This window comes from Cervus canadensis, chromosome 18, assembly GCF_019320065.1.
Source record: "Cervus canadensis isolate Bull #8, Minnesota chromosome 18, ASM1932006v1, whole genome shotgun sequence".
NCBI classification, from domain to species: domain Eukaryota; kingdom Metazoa; phylum Chordata; class Mammalia; order Artiodactyla; family Cervidae; genus Cervus; species Cervus canadensis.
This window is the reverse complement of record NC_057403.1, coordinates 24,934,796-24,956,796: the sequence shown is the minus strand read 5'-3', so window position 1 is coordinate 24,956,796 and position 22,001 is coordinate 24,934,796. Positions and strand designations below refer to the sequence as shown.

At 51.5% G+C, this 22,001-nt stretch overlaps 1 protein-coding gene across 7 annotated transcripts in view; it reads left to right on the top strand.

Moving 5' to 3' along the window:
- Positions 1–22,001, top strand: part of SIPA1L3 (signal induced proliferation associated 1 like 3) — a 254,722-nt gene that overhangs the window by 179,933 nt on the left and 52,788 nt on the right. For all 7 annotated transcript variants that reach the window (XM_043437890.1, XM_043437892.1, XM_043437895.1 and 4 more), the window contains 3 exons: positions 2,172–2,446; positions 9,849–10,100; positions 10,870–11,007. In XM_043437890.1, the coding sequence (XP_043293825.1) occupies positions 2,172–2,446; positions 9,849–10,100; positions 10,870–11,007 (665 nt within the window). The remainder of the gene's footprint in view (positions 1–2,171; positions 2,447–9,848; positions 10,101–10,869; positions 11,008–22,001) is intronic.

The window sequence follows — 22,001 nt, the reverse complement described above, 5'->3', positions numbered from 1 at the left end:
TTTTACATGTCTGCTGTGTCCTCAGCGCCTGGGCCAGTGTCTGACGTGCAGCACACACTCAGTGACCGTGGACTGCGTGCACGCATGCGTGCTGTCTGTAGTGACAGCAGGAGTGGCCACTCACAGGGGGCCAGCCGTCTGACTCCTTGCAGCCTTGCATTTCTTCTTCCCAAAACCCAGTGAGGGAGATACTATTATTAACTCAGTTCACGGGACACAGGGGTGATGACTTCAAAGGGAAGAAGCGTTTTGACTCCCAAAGTGGAGGCCATGGTCTGGGATGAAGCCAGTCATGAGTTTCTCTTTTGAGGCACTAAACTGTAGGCTTTCCTTTCAGACAAATTTGTTTTAACTTTTTAATCATGGAAAATTTCCAACAGACACAAAAGTAGAGAAACTCACATTGTGAACCCCTAGTCTTATCACCAGCTTCCGTAGTTATCAGCCTGGGGCCCATCTGGTTTCTCCCTTTCCCTCTCTCTCTTCCCTTCCGCTGATAATTTTGAAACAAATCCTAGACATCCTGTCATTTCATCAGTAAATGTGTAAATATTTATCTCTAGAAAATACAGCCTCTGAAAATAACTGTTTTGCCTATTATATATAAAAAAAACGAATAGTAATTCCTTATTGACTTGTAAACATGTTGGGCCATGAAATCAATTACTGGATCTCAGCAGGCAGTTTTCAAAGATAGGGTAGAAAAGAATGACGCACTGAGGAGGCGCTTGGTCTCATGGAGCCTTGTCCCAGTTTCACATGTTTCCTCACCTCCCAAATTCTCACTACCCAGACTAGCCAGGAACAGATGTGTTTACATCTTCAGGTAAGTCCTTCACCATCCACACTCGTTTCTTGCTGCCCACACTCGGGAACGTCTGTGTGAATTGCAAAGAATATTTTTGTGTATGTGGATACATGTGTAAATGTATGACTGCACAGCGTGGCTTGTGACATAAGATTCTTACTGTGAGCTCTAACGAGTACATCAGATAGCATCGTTTCTACCCAGGGAATGACTTCTCACAGGAGATGTCAACCATTACACAGATGCTTTCCTTAAGGCAGTTTTTAGGCAGGCAGATCTTGATGTAACTTGGTTAACAGCTCCGGCTTATTAAGCTAATCTTTTTATTCCAAGAAGAGGAGGGAATCCCTCAGGATATGCTGAAGCTCTAGGTGTTCTGTTCAGTGGCTTATCCTATCTATGGTCATACGTTAGCATGGCGGAAGTCTCCCACAAGAAGCAGGGAATAAATCAGAGAGAAGGCCCTCCCTGTGTGGTCTGCTTGGCTTCAGGATGGGGGACAGTCTGAGGCGGAGGTTCGAAAGGGGTTTTTGCCTTACAGAATAAGGTCCTGGAGTAAAGAATACGGCGCCAAGCCCCCAGCCTAGAAAAACTCACAGGGTCTCTGGTCTCTGGCTTCTCCAGCTTACTCTGGTGACAGTCACCGTATCCATCAGGGCATCAGACAACAAAGGTTTATCTCACTCATGCCATGTGTCCATTTCAGGTTGAGCTGGAGTCCGGGAACTCACAGACCCTAGCTGACCAAACAGGCGCTCTCTGGAATAATCCTAGTGGCTGTGGCAGAGGGAAAAGGCTTGAAGAGGGTCTCGAATTAGCAATGAAATGCCCCAGCCCAGAGTATGCCAGTCCCATTCACAACTCATTGGCCAAAACAAGTCTTGTGCATGCATGCTAAATTGCTTCAGTCATGTCTGACTCTTTGTGACCCCGTGGACTGTAGCCCTCCAGGCTCCTCTGTCCATGGGATTCTCCAGGCAAGAATACTGTAGTGGGGTGCTATTTCCTTCTCCAGGGCATCTCCGTAACCTAGGGATCAAACCCGAGTCTCATGTCTCTTACATTGGCAGGCAGGTTCTTTATCACTAGTGCCACCTGGAAAGCCCAAAACAAGTTCCAGAGACCACCAACCATAGAGAGGGTGGGAGGGGGCATGTGGAGAACACGACTCATGACCACTGCCTCTGTATGAGGTGTCCATGTTTCTCCACGAGTCAGGAGCCCAGGCTCCTGTACCCTGACATCACTAGGAAGGTGGTGGGGGGGGTGGTCTTTGGCCTCAAAAGGGCAGAATCTCCCCCCAAGAGCTGCCTCCGTTCCCCCTGAGCAGCTTGTGAAACTGGACCCTGCGTGTGGCCCACAGGTGATGACCAACGGCTGGGAGACAGTGGACATGACCCTGCGGCGGAACGGGCTGGGGCAGCTGGGCTTCCACGTGAAGTATGACGGCACCGTGGCCGAGGTGGAGGATTATGGGTTTGCCTGGCAGGCCGGCCTACGGCAGGGCAGCCGGCTGGTGGAGATCTGCAAGGTGGCCGTGGTCACACTGACCCACGACCAGATGATCGACCTGCTACGCACCTCCGTCACCGTCAAGGTGGTCATCATACCTCCTTTCGACGACGGCACACCCCGGAGGTAAGTCTCCCCCCACCCCACCCCCCCCCGGAGAGGTCGGCAGCTCCCTGGGCACTGGCCCTTGGGACCCTTCCTCAGCAGGTGGTGATAATGGTGTCAGGGTCCAGGTCAACATCTGTGGAACCCCTCCTGCAGGCGGTCATGGTCTAAGCTCTGCATGTGCGTGCTGTCCCTTCCGGCCCCATGAGGTGGGCACCCTCCTTAGTCGCACATAGCGTTCAAGTCCTTGCCTGAGGGAGTTCCCTGGCGGTCCAGTGCTTATGACCGCTTCCACTGCAGGGGGCTTGGGTTTGATCCCTACTTGGGGACCTGAGATCCCACATACCTTGAGGCATAGCCAAAAAATAGTGGGAAAAAAGACCTTGCCTGAAGGTACAATATGCTTCATCATTTGTTCAGCACATATTTATTGAGCCCGTACTGTGTACACACTCCATTTGAAGTGTTGAGTAGGATTTAGCAGTGAACAAGATAAAAGCACCCATTCCCTTGGAGTTTGTATCCTGACAGGCAGTCGTTAAATAGGTATGTAACACAGGACCAGGCAGTGAAGAGCTCTGAGGAGAAAGAGCAAGGTCATAGAAGGGGCTAACAGGTGGTCAGGGGACGCTCCTTGGTGGAGGCCGCCGTGTGGTTTTCCAGGTCAGCAGCACCCAGACCACGGACAGGCAAGGGCAGGGTCTGCAAAGTGTCAGCATCTGTAGGGGGGAGGGTTCCTGCAGCTCAGGGAGCGTGGTGTGGAGCCCGGTGAGCAAGGCTGGGCGTGGGGGCAGACTGGGGCCCTTCCTGGACACAGCGCCGAGCTTCGGATTTGTTCACTGGGAAGCCAGTGCAGGATTTGTTTCTTGTTTTGTTTTAATGGGATATTTCAAACATTTTTCTCTAGTATTATTTATTTGACAGCATCGGGTCTTAGTTGCTGCACAGGGCATGTTTGTTGTGGCGCGTGGGCTTAGTCGCTCCCTGGCTTATGGCATCTTAGTTCCCCAACCAGGAATCGAACCTGCATCCCCTTCCTTGGAAAGGCAGATTCTTAACCCCTGGACCACCGGGGAAGTCCCATATTTCAAGCATATTAATAGCATGCTGAGTCCCCTGTTAAAACATTTGTCAACGTGTGGCCAGTTCTTATTTTGTTTTTGTTTCTTTTTAATCCCGTATCTCTCCACCTTAGATTATTTGAAGCAGTCTCACTCCTTCGATTATATCTCTACTCAGTCAGGACCTTTAAAAAATTGAACAGACTGCCTCAACTCCCCCGTCCATCTTTAACTTCTTTTGTACCAGAGAGAGATTTTTAAAAAGCAGTTGCTCTGTTCATCAGGCTCTTCCTGTGGCATTTGGTTGATGAATCTTTTTTTAAAAAATCTTATTTTTTTTCTTACGGTTTGTTTTGGGAGGAAACCGGGCCACTTGTTCTTCAGAGTTTCCCGCTTCCTGGATTTAGCTGCTTGCATTCTCCTGGTGTCCTTTAACCTGTTCTTCTAGCACGTGTATTTCCCACAAACGAGTTCAGCATAAAAGCTTGATTGGATTCTGGTTGAATTTCCTTTTGTTTTTTTTTTTTTCTTGAGATTTTTTTGATGTGGACCATTTTAAAGACTTCATTGGATTTGTTACAGTATTATTTCCAGTTTATGTTTTGGTTCCTTGGCTGTGAGGCATGTGGGACCTTAGTTCCTCAACCAGGGATTGAACCCACCTTCCCTGGCTTGGAAAGCGAAGTCTTAACTGCCAGTGAGGTCCCTGAACTTATCTTGGTCACAGCACTTCCCAGGTGTGCACCCACCAGGAGGCCACATATCTGGCTGTCCCTGTGTGACTGATATTAGGGGTGGTCAGAAGGTTCCGAGGGTGGCAGCCTGACCCTAAATGCTATACATTTCCCCTCAGCTCTCAGCAGCCATTTGTGATCCTTGTCTGGATCCCCTGTGTCATGACAGGTCACACTCAAGTGATGTCCTCAGTTCTATCCTTCCTTCTTTATTTTTAAAAAAATGTATTTATCTGTCTATGTGCTGCGTCTTCGTTGCTGCACACCAGGTTTCCCTAGTTGCCATGAGCGGGGGCTGTTCTCTAGTTGCAGTGCACAGGCTTCTCATCGCACTGGCTTCCCTTGTCGCGGAGCACAGGCCCCAGGGCACACGAGCTTCAGTAGTTGCTGCTCCTGGGCTCTAGAGTACAGCGTCAATAGTTGGGGCTCACGGGCTTAGTTGCCCCTCAGCATGTCGGATCTTCTCAGACCAGGGATTGAACCCATGTCCCCTGCCTTGGCAGGCGGATTCTTAACCACCGGTCCACCAAGAAAATCCTTTCTTCATGTATTGGCTGGAATTCTTCCAAAAAGAACATTCCTTCAGCAACCATTTGATTCCTCTCAGATATAATCTGTACAGGGAAGGCAGGATAGATGTGATTCTGAGAAGAATGAATTGGTACCCTAGCAACCTCCAGCAATGACTTAGAAACAATGGTTCTAGAATCACTACATCTCAAGTGCCGGAAGCACAGCTGCACGGAGGACAGTCCAGGCCTGGGCTGATGAATGGATTGGGGAAGACAACCAATAAGAAAGTAAGCCAGTGAGATGGTTCACATAGTCCAAGAGGTAATCACTGGGCATATTGGGAAGGCAGACCTGCAGGGAGGTTGCCTACGTTTGAGTCCAAGCTCCTCGTCTTATTAACTGTGACCCTGGGCGAAGGTCCCCACCACTCAGTGCCTGTTTCCTCATTTATAAAACAGGGACGTTAATGGAGCTTTTGCCCAGAGGTGGCTGTGAGGTTGGAGGAGGGGAGGCCCACAGCACACAGGACAGGACTTGGCCTGTAGGAGGCACTCAGAGAACACCAGCTGCGAGGTCCTGGGTGTGAGGCACATTAAGGGCCGGACCTGACGTTGGACTCGGGGATCAGGGCAGGCCTGAGGGTGGGAAGGAACCAAGATACAGGCCCCATGGGGAGGGGAGGGGAGAACAAGAGGCCCTTGGGTTGTTGACGGACCAGAAGGAGGGTCATGTGGCTAGAACAGGCGAGCCAAGAGAAAGGCACGCAATGAGGGGATACTGAGAGCTTATATGCATGACCTCCCAAGGCTGGTGTGATCCCTGGTTTACAGATCAGAAAATTGATAGCCAGAGTGGGTCACTGCCTTGTGCAGAGTTGCGTGGCTAAGTGGCAGAGTGGCTCGTTTGCTCTAAGTGGCAGAGCAAAACTCAATCCAGGTTTCCCCTCTCTGTGTATTCTGCTGCCTCTCAAAGCAGTCTCGAGCTATCGGCATGTGAGTCCTGGCTGCACCCTCCCACCTTCTTGAGTCTTGCTTGCTCTGAACTTGGTGGGGACAGTTCTGGGCAGGGTTCAACCCTGCCACAATCCAGGGCTTAGCCACCCAGGTGCCAGTCCCCTAGCCTTGGGACTCCAGTCAGGCCCCAGGCGTCCCCTTCTCCCAGCCCTCTTCCGGGGCCTCCTCCACCCCTGCACGGGGCCAAGGCCGGGCCACACCTTCGCTGAGCTCCCTTCTGCCTCGTTACACACACACACACACACACACACACACACACACACACACACACACACACACACACACACACACACACACACACACACACACACACACACACACACACACACACACACACACACACACACACACACACACACACACACACACACACACACACACACACACACACACACACACACACACACACACACTAGCAGCCCGCCTGTTGTATGACTCTGCAAAGCTCAGGAGCACCAGAGGCCACACAAGTGTCCTTGGACCTGCAGGTAGGGACCAGCCGAGTGAAAGGCAGCATCTGCAGGCTCCCTTATCCAGTTCTGTGGAGACGAGGCCGAGGAGGGTGTGAGCAGACAGACGGGTTCCACTTCCCCCCCTGTTTAGGAGGAAAGCTCTCATCCGGCTCCCTTTACAAGGCAGCCACCAAAACGGGGCAGGTGTGGGTGGGGGCTTGTGTGGTGTGTGTGGTTCTTCAAGCGCAGAGGGGTCTGGCTGACCTCGTTTGCAGAGCTGATACCCCAGCTCTGCGGTTCCTACAGCCTCTGCTATGACCCTGGCCGCCTAGCCCGGGTGTCACGATAAGCTCTGAGGGGCAGCACGCCAGGATGAGCCCAGGCATTCTCCCTGCCACCGGCCAAGCTCTGTAGGGCCTGGGTCTGGACCCTAGGCTCTTCAGACACTGCATAGAAAACAGCGGGTCATACTCACACCCCCAGACCATGAGGCTGGGGTTCTCAAGTGAGCCCTGCCAGGTGGGCCAGGTAGCCTGGAGGGACATCCCAGAGCCCCCGATGCCGTGTGTCATGGTGACCTGGCATGTTGGTACAGGCTCATCTCTGTCCTGCCTGATGGGGAAGCTGATCCAGGACGCCTTTGGCCCTTGATTTGGATTCAAGACATCTGAAGGGGGAGGGGGTGCTCCTCCCTGAGAAGGGGAATTGAAAACCCCACAACTGAGTGAGTTGGAGAAAGAGAAAGGAGTCCCCATGGCCTCTAGAAACTAGGCTGTTGGGAATCAAAGAGAAGGAGGCAGATAGGAAAAGTGGCCTGCAAACCTGGGCATCCATCACCAGGCGTCTTCCGCACATGGCTGAGAGGTTGGAGAGGGAATCTTTAGTCGAGCAAAAGACTAGAAAAAACCTAAATGTCCAACCATAGGAGACTGGCTAAGTAAATCCCAGGTCATCCGTGTGATGGAGTAGTAATTGATTGTTTACAGAAGATGCAGTGAGTCAAGGATATGTAAAACCCTGGCAGCTGTGGGTGCTTCTGGTGAGTGTAACTGGTGGACAGAGATGTCGTCTAATAACACTTTAATTTTAATTTTAATTTTTTTTAACACTTTAATTTTTAAAAACCATCCCAAAACTGGATCCGTGAAAGGAGCTTCTTAAACTTTCTCGTGTCAGCATCATCCCTGGCAACTTGGTAAAATGCAGCTTCCTGGGCCCCGCCTCAAAGAGGACTGTGATCCAGAGGAGCTAAGATGGGCCCAGGCATCTGCTTTCCTTTACTGAGCACTCGGGGTAATCTAGATGCTGATGGATCTCAGATCACAGGGAAAGAATTTGTTCCAGAGCCCCCAGGTGGGTGTGGCTGGACTTCAGAAAATGGAAAGAAGGCTTCAGCTTTTGAGCTGTGGGAATGGCAGGCAGAGTCCACAGCATCAGCTGGAGAAGGCGACCACAGCAACAGCTCCTATGTGTTAAGCACTTGGCATGCGCCAGACTTTCGGCTGAGGCTTGCCACCACTCCTATTTTGTGGATGAGGAAACTGAGGCTCTGAGAAGGAAACTCCTTCACCCAAGGCTACGTGGGCCATAAGCAGAGCTGTGATCTGAACCAGCTGTCTGCCTGCGGAGCCCTGGCTCTCCGTCACTCTGTGCTGCCCTCCAATGATTGTTTCCGTCTTTGAGGTCATGCCCAGGGGCTCTTGGCCAAAGGTGGAGCTGTCAGTAACAGGGGCAGAAGTCACAGACCCACGGAATCTACCCACTGGCTCCCAAACCACTGTCCCAGTGAGCTAGTGTATATGGTGGTTAAAGTTGTGGGCTTTCGGGTCAGCTTACTATCTTTAAATCCAGTTTCTGGGAATTCCCTGGTAATCCAGTGCTTTCACTGCCAGGGCGTGGGTTCAATCCCTGGTCTGGGAACTAAAGTTCTACAGGCCACATGGCACAGCCAAAAAAAGAAAGAAAAAAAAAAAAAAAGGATAAATCAATCAATTCAGTTTCTACCTCTTACTGGCTGTGTGGCCTTGGATAGATTACTTAACTTCTCTGTGCATCAATTTGTTTTTCTCTTCAGTGTATCTACTGATAATAACCAGCAACAGAGATGAAGCAAAAGAGAGACTTACTGGCTAATGCACCTAAGAAGACCGGGAGATAGGGCAAGATTGAAATGTGGCTTTATGCAGGGTCTTGGACATCTTCATCAAGAATCTCTCTCACCTGTCCATTTTCTGCGTTGCTATCATTCTCAAGCCACCTCTTCCTCATTGCAGCTCCAGCTTAGGTCTCCCCAGCTCAGCAGCTCAGTGAAATAGATCCTTTTCTTACCACCTACCCCCCACCCTTGCCCACCCCCCACCTCGCAGCAGTTCCAGAGTTGATGTTCACTGTCTTTGATTGGCTCAGCTTGGGGCACCTGACAATCCTGTGCCTGTCAGCTCAAAGAAGCGCTTCTGATTGGCTGGCCTGGGTCACATGCTCATACCTGGAGCCAGGAAGTGGGATCCACCCCACCCAGAGCACACAGACCTGTTCTCAGGAGAAGGGGGTGTAGAAGCTAGGCAGGCAGGAGCAGCGGGTATGCACTGCCTGGGTCCACGGTGGTACCACCTCCACCTGGGCCTGGCAGATCTGCAGGTCCTGTTAGGTGTTGGTATGCTGTCATTCCTCACCTGGCACCTGGTGAGGCGTGGGCACCTACTGATCCAGAGAAGCTGCTGGAAGGCGCTTCTGAATATCAGCTCCAACTCCAGTGCTGCCGAGGGCACTGTGTGTCTGGCCCAGGTGCCCCATTCCTGGGTCACTTTCTGATGCCTCCTTAGCAGACATGACCTGGGTCCACAGCCACCACGACCACCAGATCTTTTGCCGGGTGACCCTGAAAGTGCCCCGGGCTCCAGGGGGCTCAGGAGAACCCCAGAGGGTTGGCTTAGTGTGGGCCTGACAGCTTCCAGGCCCAGGGCTCCTACCAGCTCGGCTCCCACAGCTGCTAGGAGGTGGGTTTTGCGAGCACGGCCCCCTGCTCGGGCTCAGAGCCCCCTCCCACGCTGCACTGCAGCGGAGGTGGAGGACTCCAGCCCAGCCTGCAGAGCCCCCCGCCCTGAGCCAGGAACATTGCAGCGTGTGTGCCAGCCTGGTCTAGGGGGAGTCACAGGCCGTTCTGCATCTATTTCAAGGTTCTGGATTTTTCGTGGCTTTTTTTTTTTTTTTTTTCCTAACCACCCTGCAAAGTAGGTCACCTGCTCCTCTTCCAGCTGCCTTTGAGCTTCTTTGGAACAAGGCAGATACTGTCCTTTGATGCCGAGGGCATCCGCCTTTCTGGCCCTGAGTACTGCCAAGGGAGGGCGGGGGGGCCGAGCCAGCCTGAGGAGGACACTGGTCAGCTGGAGGCCTGGGTCAGGTGAAGGGAGAGACAGGGAGAGAGGAAGAGGAGGGGACGGGGAGATGGACTAGAGTGTGCCCAGCAGTCGGGGCCACTGTGCTGGACCCTGTCTGGGTTGAGGACACAGAGCTGCTCCATTTCAGACCAGTTTGAAGGGTCCCCACTCGGCCTTTAAAATAGAAGACTGTTCAGATCTGGGCTGCAAAGCTGCAGCGCTGCGCGCTGGTGGGCCAGGGCCTTTTCTGAGTAACGATGTTTTCCTTCCCAGGGGGTGGCCAGAAACATATGATATGAATACCTCGGAGCCCAAGACCGAGCCGGAGGGCCTGGCCCCAGGGGGCAGGCCCCCCTACCGCAGCAATGCTCCCTGGCAGTGGAGTGGGCCCGCATCCCACAACTCTCTCCCGGCCTCCAAGTGGGCTGCCCCCGCCACCCCCGGACACGCCCAGTCCCTGAGCCGGCCCCCGAAGCAGACCCCCATGGTCCCCTTCCGGGAGTCCCAGCCCCTGCACAGCAAGAGGTAAGGACACCCCCACCCCCAACCCCATCCAGGGGTGCCAGCCCAGCCCCCACCTCCCTCCTGTCCTCTGCCGCCTTCTGCCTTTTTCTCTCTCCTCCCCCTGTTGTCCAATCTCCTCCTCTCCCTTACCTTCTCATTCTCGTGCCCCTCCCTCCCTCCTTGCCTTAAACTTGCCTTATGAGCCTCTGGAGAGTGGACACAGCTGGGGCGCTCAGCGCCTGCGGTTGGAAACCCACCCCACCATGTGTGATTAAAACCATATATTTGTTTTAAAGGTCAAGGGACTGATAAGCACAAAATTTAGGAGAGTGATTACTTCTGGGGGAGACAGGGAAGTGGGGCGCGGAGGAGCCCACCCATGGGTACTCATGGCCCCCGTTCTAGCTCTCCGGTCGGGTGGTAACTTCAGGCAGTTTCTTTTATTATGATGGCATGTACCTTACAGATAAGTGCTTTTGAATATATTATATATTAAAAAAAATAAAAATTTCTAAGAAATGAGAGAATACAACTTGCAGAGGAGAGTCTTGTCCCAGGCATGGATGGCCCGTCCAGCCTCTGTCAGGCTGCAGATGCTGAGGGGTGGGCTCAGTTGTGGTGGGAAGGAGGGAAGGGGTGTCCTGGCCTCCCCAGCCCTTGGCTCAGCAGCCCTGCCTCCATCCCCTCAGAGGAGAGCAGGTGAAGCCCACGGGTGTGGCTGGGCCGCAGGACTGGGCCGGGCTCTCCTTGCTCACACCCACCCGCTTCCTCTTTCCTGTCTCTGTTCCAGGCCCGTCAGCTTCCCTGAAACCCCTTACACAGCGTCACCAGCAGGGGTCGACAAAGTCCCTCCCTACCGACAGCCTTCTGGGAGCTTCTCCACCCCCGGCTCAGCCACCTACGCGAGATACAAGCCATCCCCAGAAAGGTCAGACTCTCTTCTCTCTTTCCCGTTAAGGAATCTGATGAAAGCCAGCATCCTTCTTCCTCGGGAGATGCACTTACCTGACATACAGGTTTATTTGCCATTTTATGGGGCTCCTGGATTCCCCAGGGTCCTCAGAGGCCTGCTGGGATGGAGGGCTGTGTGTGTTAGGATGTGGGGCCAAGCCAGCCTGGCCAGGACGCGCCCTGCCAGTCATGGCAGCAGCATTTAAGTTGCCATTTTTCTCAATGCCTGAATCACTTGTCTGAGCACGCCCCTTGCAACACAGCTGTTATCTGCCTCCAGCCCATGCTCCCCCCACACCAGGCCCCCAACATTACCCAGTTTTCAGGGCCAGTCAGGCTTCAGTCCTGTCCCCTTCCCCAGTCTGGCTGCCAAGGGGATCTTCCCAACTCCTGCCTGGCTCCCTGTGCCCTTGGAATAAACCCAGTTTCTCTAGGTTACTCTCCAGCGGCCTTCCACTCCAGTGCCCTGGAACCTTCCTTCTCCCGTGGGGTGCCTGTCTGAGGGGTGGCCACACCACTCCCCTGTCCTCGGGCCAGAGCCGTGCACCTCATCCTGGATGCCTCCCCTCCCCCTTCCCTCTGCTGCGGCCCATCCCTTCAACCTCTTGAGCATCTCTGCCCCCGCCCCCTCCTCCTTTCCCCAGTGCGCTGCCCTGGCCACCTCCCGGAGCCCCCAGCCTGCGTGCCACCTCCTCTAGTCCACCCCCCATTCAGTAGCCAGGGGGTCTTTGTCTGGCCACGTCTGTCCCCTGCTCCACACCCCACCCCCACGTGTCCCAGATCTCTCGCGACACGGTCTGCACGCTGCAGTGTGGCCACGGGGCTCCTCCCCTGCCTCTCCAGCCTCGTGCAGTGCCCTGCACATCAGCCCCCCCAACCCCTTCTCCCATCCAAGTACTAGCCAGCCCCATCCCTGCTTAGCTTCCGACATCAGACAAGGTGGGGCGAGTTCAGGGTGGTATGGCCGTAGACCCCAGCCACTTCTGATCGCTAGGCAGGCTGTGTGCTTTTCAGATTCCTCCCTGCGTTCTCCCCTCCACCCGGAAGTTCTTCACGATCTTCACCCCCACAGGCTCCTCAGACCCCACTCTTCCAGCGTGAGTGCTGACGCTCCTCCAGGAAGCCTTCCCTGCACCCCCACCTCCCCCACAGTGACATGCCGCCCCCGTGCCCTTCACTCCCGTCTGTCTTTTCCTGACGACGGCCTTGAGTCCTCTCCATCCTGTTAGCCCAGGGAAGTGTGTGTGCATGCATATTCATGCATGTGTGCATGAACAGGCTTGCTGCTCTCCAATGTATAACACTTTTCTTCTTAGGAGCACCATCACACGGCTCAGGGGCTGGTAGAATCTTGGTATATATTTGATGAAAGGATGGAGTAAGTGAGTTAGTTTAAATAGCATGCCTCAGAGTCACCCAGAGGGAGGACTTGTTAAAATACCGATGACTGGGCCTCACCCTTGAGTTTCCAGCTTGGTAGGACTAGGGTAGGACATGCGATTCCAAGGCTGCCAGCCCAGGGAACACACTTCGAGAGCTACCACACTAAACCACTGCTTGATTCTAAGCCTCTGTTGTAAAATTGGGGGAAACATACTCTTTCATCTTCTGGTAGCCACCATTCAGCTCTCAACTGCAGTGGGTCCCAAGAGCCCTCTGTGTTGCGGGTGTCAGGAGAAATATTTGAGATACTTACCCCAGGGGTTCCTGTTACCAGCACCTGCTATGGTGAGAGAAGGTCTCGGAAGGGATGCACACTCTGCCAAGAGCTCTGATAGACTCAGGCCTTGAAGGAGGGAGCCCAGGTCTAGGCTGGCTGCCCAGAGCAGGTGGTATCTGAACAGGACTTTGAGAGATGAATAGGAGTTTGCCGCAGAGAAGAGGGAGAAAGTCATTCCAGACAGAGCAGAGGCCACAGACATCAGTAAGCAGAACGGTGTGGAATGTAGGAGGAATGGAGAGGAGTCTGAGGTGTGGGAGCACCTGGGTGGCAACAGTGGCTGAGGCTAGAAGTGGCAGTTGGCATGGAGCCATCAGCCTAGAATAGAGGTGGTGGGGATGATGCTATTGGTAATTCCAAGGAGCTTTTTTTTTTCCCCCAAAGTCCTGGTTGTCCCCCCTCCTATCTTATTGCTTTTAAACTATTTGAATAATTTTAGATTCACAAGAAGTTTAAAAGAAACGTATAGAGCCCTCCTTGAATCCTTCACCCAGCCTCTCCAAATGTTAACATCTTGCATAACTGATACAATATCAAATCAGTTGACATTGGTACAATCAACAGTGCTTATTCAGAATACACCAATTACCTGTGTGTGTGTAGCTGTGTGGAGTTTTGTCCACAGTTAAGACTCAATTGTGCCATCACCATGAAACTCCTTCTGGCTACCCCTTTATAGCCACACTCATCCCCTCCGCCATCCGTCTGGCAACCAGTAATCTTTTCTGGGTCTCTTACTTCATGAATGCTATATAAAAGGAATCACACAGTATGTGCCCTTTTGAGATTGTTTTTCTCTCAGTTGAGAGTCATCCACATTTTTGCCTATATCTGTAGTCAAATCCTTATTATTGCCAAGTTGTATTTGGTGGTGTGGTACCATTGATGAATATTCAGGTACTTTCTGGGTTTGGGCTGTGCAAATATTCATGCTCTGAACATGCGTGAAAATAAGTTTTCACTTCTCTGCAATAAATGCCCAAGAATGCAGTTGCTTGCCAAAATATAGAAACAACCTAAATGTCTGTTGACAGATGAATGGATAAAGGAAATGTGGTGTAGTATACACAATGGAATATTATTCAACCATAAAAAGAGGAAATCCTGCCATTTGCAATAACGTGGATGAACCTTAAAGGCATTATGTTCAGTGAAATAAATCAGAAAGACAAATACTGTGCAGTATCACAAGTGGAATGAAAAAAAGTCAAACTCAAAGAAACGGAGTAGATAGAATGGTAGTTACTTGGGGGTGGGGGCAATGGGACAATGTTGGTCAAAGGGCACAAACTTTGAGTTATAAGATGAATAAGTTCTGAGGATTTCACGTGTCGCATGATGGCTGTAGTTAATTCTGTACTGTACAGTTAAGATCTGCTAAGTGGGTAGATCTTAAACATTCTCACCCCAAAAAAAGATAACTATTTGAGATGTTAGATGTGGTGATTGTGGTAATCATTTTACAGTGTATACATATATTAAATCATTACATTGTACACCTTTAAGTATATTATGATTTTATTTGTCACTTACACCTCAGTAAACCTGGGGGAGTGTGGGGAGATGTTTCTCCAAGTGCTCCTTACTCAACAAGTTGAGAGCATTATTATTTCAGTGAAAGGGTGTGCTGACCATTCTGTATTGTGTGTAGAAAAGTGTTTAGGAAAGAAAAGAAAAGAATACAATTGCATAATGTGTGGTATGTCCGTTTTTAGTTTTAAAAAGAACTGCCAAACTATTTTCCAGAGTGGTTGTACCATTGTATGTTCCCACTAGCAAGCTGTGAGTCATCCGGTTTCTCCCTGTCCTCATCACTATCTGGTGTCATCGCCACTTTTCACTTTAGCTATTCTCATAGGTGTGTGATGATAGCTCATTGTGGTTTTAATTTGCATTTCTCCAATGGCTAATGATGTTGAACATCTTTTGTGTTTCAGTGTTTGTATATACTAGACATAAGTCCTTTGTCAGCTCTGCGGTTTGCAAATACTTCCTCCCACCAGTCATTAGTTTGTCTTTTCATCTTGTTAACAGAGTCTTTCACAAAACAAAAGTTTTTAATTTTGGTGAGATGCAAATTACAATTGTTTTCCCTTTATGGATCCTGCTTTTGGTGTTAAATCTTAGAACTCTCCTAGTCCTGAGTCCTGAAGACTTTTTTTCCCTAGAAGTTTTTCCTTTTTTTTTTTTTAGCTGCACTACTTGCAGTAATCTTCACCACTGACCCACCAGGGAATTCCCCTCCTAAGAAATTTTTATTGTTTTATATTTTGCATTTAAGTCCATGGTTGACTTTGAGTTAATCTTTTAAAGCTAGTTTTTTCATAGGGTGAAAAGTTTAGGTTGAGATTCCTTTTTTTGCCTGCCAGTGTCCAGCAGCATTTATTGAAAAGGCTCCTTCTCCTCCACTGTCCTGCTTTGCTCCTTAAAGCAAAAGCTCATTGGAAGGGGAAATCAACTGGGCACATTTGTGAGGGTCTATTTCTGTGTTCTCTGGACTGTCCCATTGAGCTATATACATGATCTCAGTGAGTTGTTTCTATCAGTTCCATGAGGTGGGTAGCATGTCCCATTTTACAGAGGGAGAGGGAAAACTGAGGCTCAACAAAGTGGATCCACTTGGGCAGGATCACTTTTCCAGGAACCTGGGCCTGTGTGATTCTGAGGGACCAACTCTGACCAAGAGCTCTCCTCCTGCCTGTCCACAAGAATGGTCCCTGCAGGAGTCCCCTCCCCCGCAGTGACACTTGGTGGCTGTGATTCTGTGTTTCAGGCTCTCTGGCATTGGCAAGTGGAAAACTCTCACTTTCCCCTCAGATTCCAGCTCCTCCCAGCCCACCCCTCTCTCCCCAGGGCTCCCTGATGCTGCTCTCTGTGGCACTGGTCTCAGTATTTTTCATCTCTGACAGCCAGCCAGGTTCCAAGTCCTGCCAAACATTCCTCCCATGCCTCAGCCCCTGAACCCCCCAAGTGTTTCTCGTGGCTGGTCACCAGCCAGCCTTAGGAGGCCCTGGAGCAGGTTGGGCTGCCCCAGTGGCCTTTGGCCTCAGTTCCTTTCCCTGTTTCCTGTCGCACAGTTGACATCCTGGAGCCTGTGGGACCCAAGCCAGGCATTCCAGCCCAGCCACAGACATTTCCCCCTTCCGGACTCCTCTGTCTGCTGCTGTCTTCTCCTGCGGGCCTTGACCTGCCAGATTCATCAGGTTTTCAGGAACTCAGAGACCCTCATAGACTGAACTTGTCCCGTAGCCCGTCTTAGATTTACGGGGAGACAAGAGGACAAGAGGGCCTGTACTTTATCAGCCATGTGGTGTGGGCCAGGGCCTTCACCTCTCTGCCCCTAGGTTTGCTCACATGTAAAACGTCTGCCTCGGGGACTTCCCTGGCAGTCCAGTGTCAGGGCTCCACGATTCCACTGAAGGGGGCACAGGTTCAATCCCTACTCTGGGAACTAGGATCCTGCATGCTGCATCAGTTCAGTTCAGTTCAGTCGCTCAGTCGTGTCCGACTCTCTGCGACCCCATGAATCTCAGCATGCCAGGCCTCCCTGTCCATCACCAACTCCCGGAGTTTACTCAAACTCCTGCCCATCGAGTCGGTGATGGCATCCAGCCATCTCATCCTCTGTCGTCCCCTTCTCCTCCTGCCCCCAATCCCTCCCAGCATCAGGGTCTTTTCCAATGAGTCAACTCTTTGCATGAGGTGGCCAAAGTACTGGAGTTTCAACTTCAGCATCAGTCCTTCCAGTGAACATCCAGGACTGATCTCCTTTAGGATGGACTGGTTGGATCTCCTTGCAGTGCAAGGGACTCTCAAGAGTCTTCTCCAACACCACAGTTCAAAAGCATCAATTTTTCGGCGCTCAGCTTTCTTCACAGTCCAACTCTCACATCCATACATGACCACTGGAGAAAATAGCACAGCCCAAAAAAGAAAAAAATTAGCTGTGAAAAAAAAACTCTGTAAGACTTCCCTGGTGGCTCAGTGATAAAGAATGCACCTGTCAGTGCAGGAGACGTGGGTTCCATCCCTGGTCCAAGAGGATCCCACAGCAGCAGAGCACCTAGGCCTGTGTGCCACAGCTACTGAGCCTGTGGCTTAGAGCCCGGGAGCCGCAACCACCAAGCTCACATGTCACAACTATGGAAGCCTGCACATTCTAGAGCCCGTGCTCTGCAATGAGAGAAGCCGTTGCAAAGTCTGCCCCTGAGCAGCATTGAGAACATTCAAGGAGGGAAGCTCTCGCGAGCACTCAGAACTCAGCCCACCACACAGGACATGCTCCATGAGGGTCCTGAATGTCACTGCCACAAGCACGGCTATGCCAGCAACTGCAGATGCCATCCTCATCCTCAGGAGTTTGCCACTCTCGTGTGCAAGATGAGCAAACGTCCAGACTCAGCCCAGAGCTAGGACAGAATTGTGTGCCCAGCTCAGCACCCTGCAGGGCTGGCCTGGACCCCAGATGTTTGCTTATCAGACTACCTGTCTGGCTTTTTTTTTCCCCTTTGTTTTCCTCTGCTGGTTCCATAGAGTGGTCCTTTAGTTAGGAAGCATTTGACATTTTGCGTTGAGGGGGGGCGGATTGCTACTCTGGGTCTTCATTATGCTGCACAGGTTCTTTGTTGCTGTATGTGGGCTAAGTCATTGCAAGCCACGAGCTTAGTTGCCCCACGGCATATGGGATCTTAGTTCCCGGACCAGGGATAGAAACTGTGTCCCCTGCATTGGCAGGCAGATTGTTATCCACTGGACCACCAGGGAAGTCGAAACATTTGACTTTAGACAGAAAACTTAACTCAAGAAGGCATGAGCATTAAGGGGATTTATCATCATCACATAATAATTCCAGAGGCAGGTGGCTCTTGAGCTGGTCAGTTATGTAGGTTCTTCCTCAGGGACCTGACTCCACTCATGACCCACAAGGACTGCTGTGGCCCCAGGCAGAACCGGTGCCCCACAGGAGAAGAGGGAAGAGCTGTTCTCTAAGGATGAAGGAACTCAGTCACTTGCCCACCCCTGAACTAAGCCCTGGAGAGGTCACATGGGACCCCCAGGATTGTCTTGTGTGCTTAGTCATTCAGTCGTGTCCAACTCTTTGTGACCCTATGGACTGTAGCCACACCAGGCTCCTCTGGCCATGGGGATTGTCCAGGCAAGAATACTAGAGTGAGTTGACACGTCCTCCTCCAGAGGATCTTCCCAACCCAGGAACTGAACCCAAGTTTCCCACATTGCAGACAGATTTTTTTTACCGTTTGAGCCACCAGGGAAGCTCAAACCCTCAGAATTTGCTCAAGTCATGTGGTCGAGGGTTGGCTGCCACAGCAGCATCCGGACTGCACCAGCAGGGACTCAGAAGGTGGTGCCTCCTGGAGTGGCAGCCAACAGTGGCTGCCTCGTGTGGCCACCCTTTACCCAGCCATCCTATAATGCTCCCATCCCCAGCCCCACCCATCAGTGTCGGAGACTGACAGAGCACGCTGGAGCCCTGCCCTCAGGACTCCACATCTGTCTTGGTACTTTCCTACGTGGCAGAGTAGGAAGTTCAAAGCAAAGATCCTGGCAGCCCAGGCCTGCATCTGGGGAGTTTTGCCCAGAGCTGTGCATGGTGAGATGCTGGAATGTCCTAGTTTCATCAGCTTGACCAGGATTTGGCAGCGATACAGATGGCCCCAAATGGGACATATTCAGCATCTAAAGAATGGTCAGTGTAGGCCAGTCAGTTTGCATTGGGATGGGAAGAAGGCTCTTTAGTGAAAGAATTACATGGGTGAACAAAGTACAGGTTTTCTTGATAGAGGACAGTTAGCTGAGAGATGAAGCTGGAAACATTTGTTCAGCTAAAGATAGTCCATCGAGGAATTCCCCAGTAATCCAGAGGTTAGGACTCTGTTCTTTCACTGCCAGGGCCTAGGTTCAATCCCTGATTGGGGAACTAAGATCCCACACCATGCTGGCAGAAACTGTCTGGGAGTCACATGTGGTGCTTTTATTTCATTGGCCGGAACTGCAAGGGAGTCTGGTAAATGTAGTTTGTTAACCCATCACATTGCTGCCACCAGTACAATTTGGATTCTGCTACCATGGTGGAGAAGGAAATGGCAGTCCACTCCAGTGCTCTTGCCTGGAAAATCCCATGGACAGAGGAGCCTGGTGGGCTACAGTCCACGTGGTCGCGTAGAGTCGGACACGACTGAGCGACTTTACTTACTTGCTTACCAGGTGGAAGCAGAGAATAGACACTGAGGGAAGTGCCTGCAGTGTCTGCCACTCGGACCTCCCTCTTACAAACCTAGCAACTGCCGACCATTGTCCGTTAGCACTCAGGATTTGATTCGGGCATGTTGAGAAAATGGAATAAACCCATCAACACTTGAGCTTCCAGCAATACTGGAGTCACATTTTACCAGGAGGTTGGCTGGCTGCTAAGTCAGCCAGTAAGGTGAAGACTCCCTATGCTTTTTTGTTTTTTAAATAGAGTATAACTGCTTTATGATGTTGTGTTAGTTTCTGCTGTTCTACAGCTTGCATCAGCCATATGTGTACATTTTATCTCCTCCCTTTTGAGCGTCCCTCACACCCCACCCCCAACCCCACCTCTAGGTCATCGCAGAGCACCAGGCTGAGCGCCCTGTGCTATAAGGCAGCTTCCCACTAGCTAGCTGTTTTGCGCACAGTAATGTACATATCTCAGTACTGTTCTCTCAATTCGTCCTACCCTCTTCTCCCACCACCCCCATGTCCACAAATCCATTCTCTACATCTGTGTCTCCATTCCTTCCCTGTAAACAGGTGCATCAATATTCTTTGTCTAGATTCCATGTATGTGCGTTAATCTATCGTATTGTCTTTCTCTTTCTCACTTCACTCTGTATGACAGACTCTAAATCACTTGCATCACTACAAACAACCCAATTTTGGTTTCTTTCACACACACATACATATACACCACATCTTCTTTATCCATTCACCTGTCTTTTTTTCCTGGAGGCATTAGAGTTCAGGGCCTGGAGAAGTGGGGATAATATGTTTTCCTGGCAGGTGAGGAAAGATGAAATTTCAGAAAGTCCAACGCACCTCTGCTGCCTGTATATGTGAAAGCCAGGAGCTTAGAGTTGGTCTTTGCAGAGACAGCCCTGGCTTTGAACTGGCAGGGTGACCCCAGAGAAGTCAGTTAACTCTTCTTTTGGATTTTGGGGGAGGGATTCCAGTTTATTATCCTCTCAAGTTGCAAGTTCAGGCATAGGAAACAAGTGAGGAATCACAGTATCAGCTTGATTAATGGAGGCTCAGTGACTCCTCCAAAGTCCAGGGCTCGTGTCCATGGAATACTTTTGGCTGCAAGTAACCAAACGTTGTAGGAATTTGTTATCTCCCAGAAAAGAAGGTTCAGAGGCAGAGCAGTTCTCAGGGAGGTTAATCCAGCACCTTGACAACATTGTCAAGGGCCCAGTGGCTCTTCCTGCCCCCTCTCTTCCACACTCAGCATTGGCCTTGTTCTCAGACTTGTTGGGAGAGGGCGACAGCTGCAAGTGGTGTCATATTTGGACCCTGCAACATCTGGTGAGCAAGAGAAGCCATCTTTCCCTGTCAGCTCCCTTTGGAGCAAGAAGACTTTCCCCCACAACCTCTCAGCAGACTTCCCCTATTTCAGTCAGGTTATGCTGGTTAACAGACACCTGAAAATTGCAGTGACTTAAGTCACTGAAGGGGTTTCCGAGGTGACTCCACGATAAAGAATCTGCCTGCTAACGAGTTTGATCCCTGGGTCAGGAATATCCCCTAGAGAAGGAAATGGCAACCTACTCCAGTATTCTTGCCTGGGGAATCCCATGGACTGAAGAGACTGGCGGGCTACAGTCCATAGGGTTGCAGAGTCAGATATGACTGAGCACCTAAATAACAACAAATCAACAAGGGTTTATTTTGCACCCACACTGCCGGTCCACCACTGAGTGGACCTCTTAGGACCCAGGCTCCCTCACAACATACTGATCGTCACACAGCCCCAACCAGCCAGTCTCAAAGGGCTGGAAGAGTGGTCCTGCCGTGTGTTTGTCAGGTGAAGAACCAGAAGTATTTCATGGGAGTCTTAATAACTGAAACCCTCTCACGTGTCCTCTGCCTTTCCTGACCAACCCCAGTCAGACGGTTTCTGCCATGGCGGATTCTGATCTGAGGTGGAATGGATGTGGAGGAGGTGCCCACAGGCTCCGGGTTCACATAGAATGTCGCTGGGACCCCAGGCCACAGAGAACCTTTGCCAGTCCCTCTGTTAAACCTCAGGCCTTGCCTGAGGGCAAGGGCCTGCCTCCAGGAGAATCTCCCTCTAGGAGACAGCTTTGTTATTTCATCCCTCCACAACCCTGCGTAGTAGAAAATGTCATTTTTCAGGTGGTAAAACCTCAGCTCAAACTGATGAGCACTTGCCCGGCCAGCGTCACGCAGCTAGTGAGGGGTGGAGCTGGGGTTGGGCCCAGACCTGCCTCGTGCTGACTCCTGAGCCTTCACCCTCTCCCCTGCAGCCCCTTCCTCCAGCAAAGAGACAGACAGACTCAGTTCCAGCCCCTCAGCCAGTGGTATCACGTGTCAGTCTCAGGCTATAAGTTCTGGGCACACAGGAATGCATTCAGTCCTACAAGGAAAGACTTACTGCAGTTGCCTCTTGACAGCTTGGGAAACTGTCGGGGCAAGGAAGTGACCGAACCTGGCTGGGCAGGAGGCCGAGGAGAGGTTTGATCCCCCAAGCGGCCCGCTTCCAGGCCTCCTGGACCTACAAATGGCTGCCTTGTTCTGCTCTCGTCCGTCAGAGGGAGAGGGAGCCCAAGACCAGCCTAGGAGTAGGGGCTGCTGACAGCAGCTCACCCTATTTTGTAGCCAAGAAACGGAACACCGGAGGACTTCCCTGGCGGTCCAGTGATTAGGACTCCGTGCTTGCAATGCTGGAGGCGGTTCCTAGTCAGGGATCTAAGATCCTACGTGCCGTGTGGTACAGCCGAAAAAAGAAATGGGAACCTCGAGGAGCCTAGGGTCCTGAGTGGCTTCTGCCCCCGCTCTTTCCTTGAAGACCCCACCTGGCCCCGCGCGCCCTGCCACCACCGGCTCCCTGGCATGCTTCCCGGACAGAGCTCATTCCTGACCTGCAGTTAATAGCACGTTTCCAGGCTTACTCATCCAGCCTCCCAGCCTCAAGGAGCCTCCCGGGTATTTAAAAGCAAGCAAGTCTCAGGCTCAGGTGGTTTTTGACA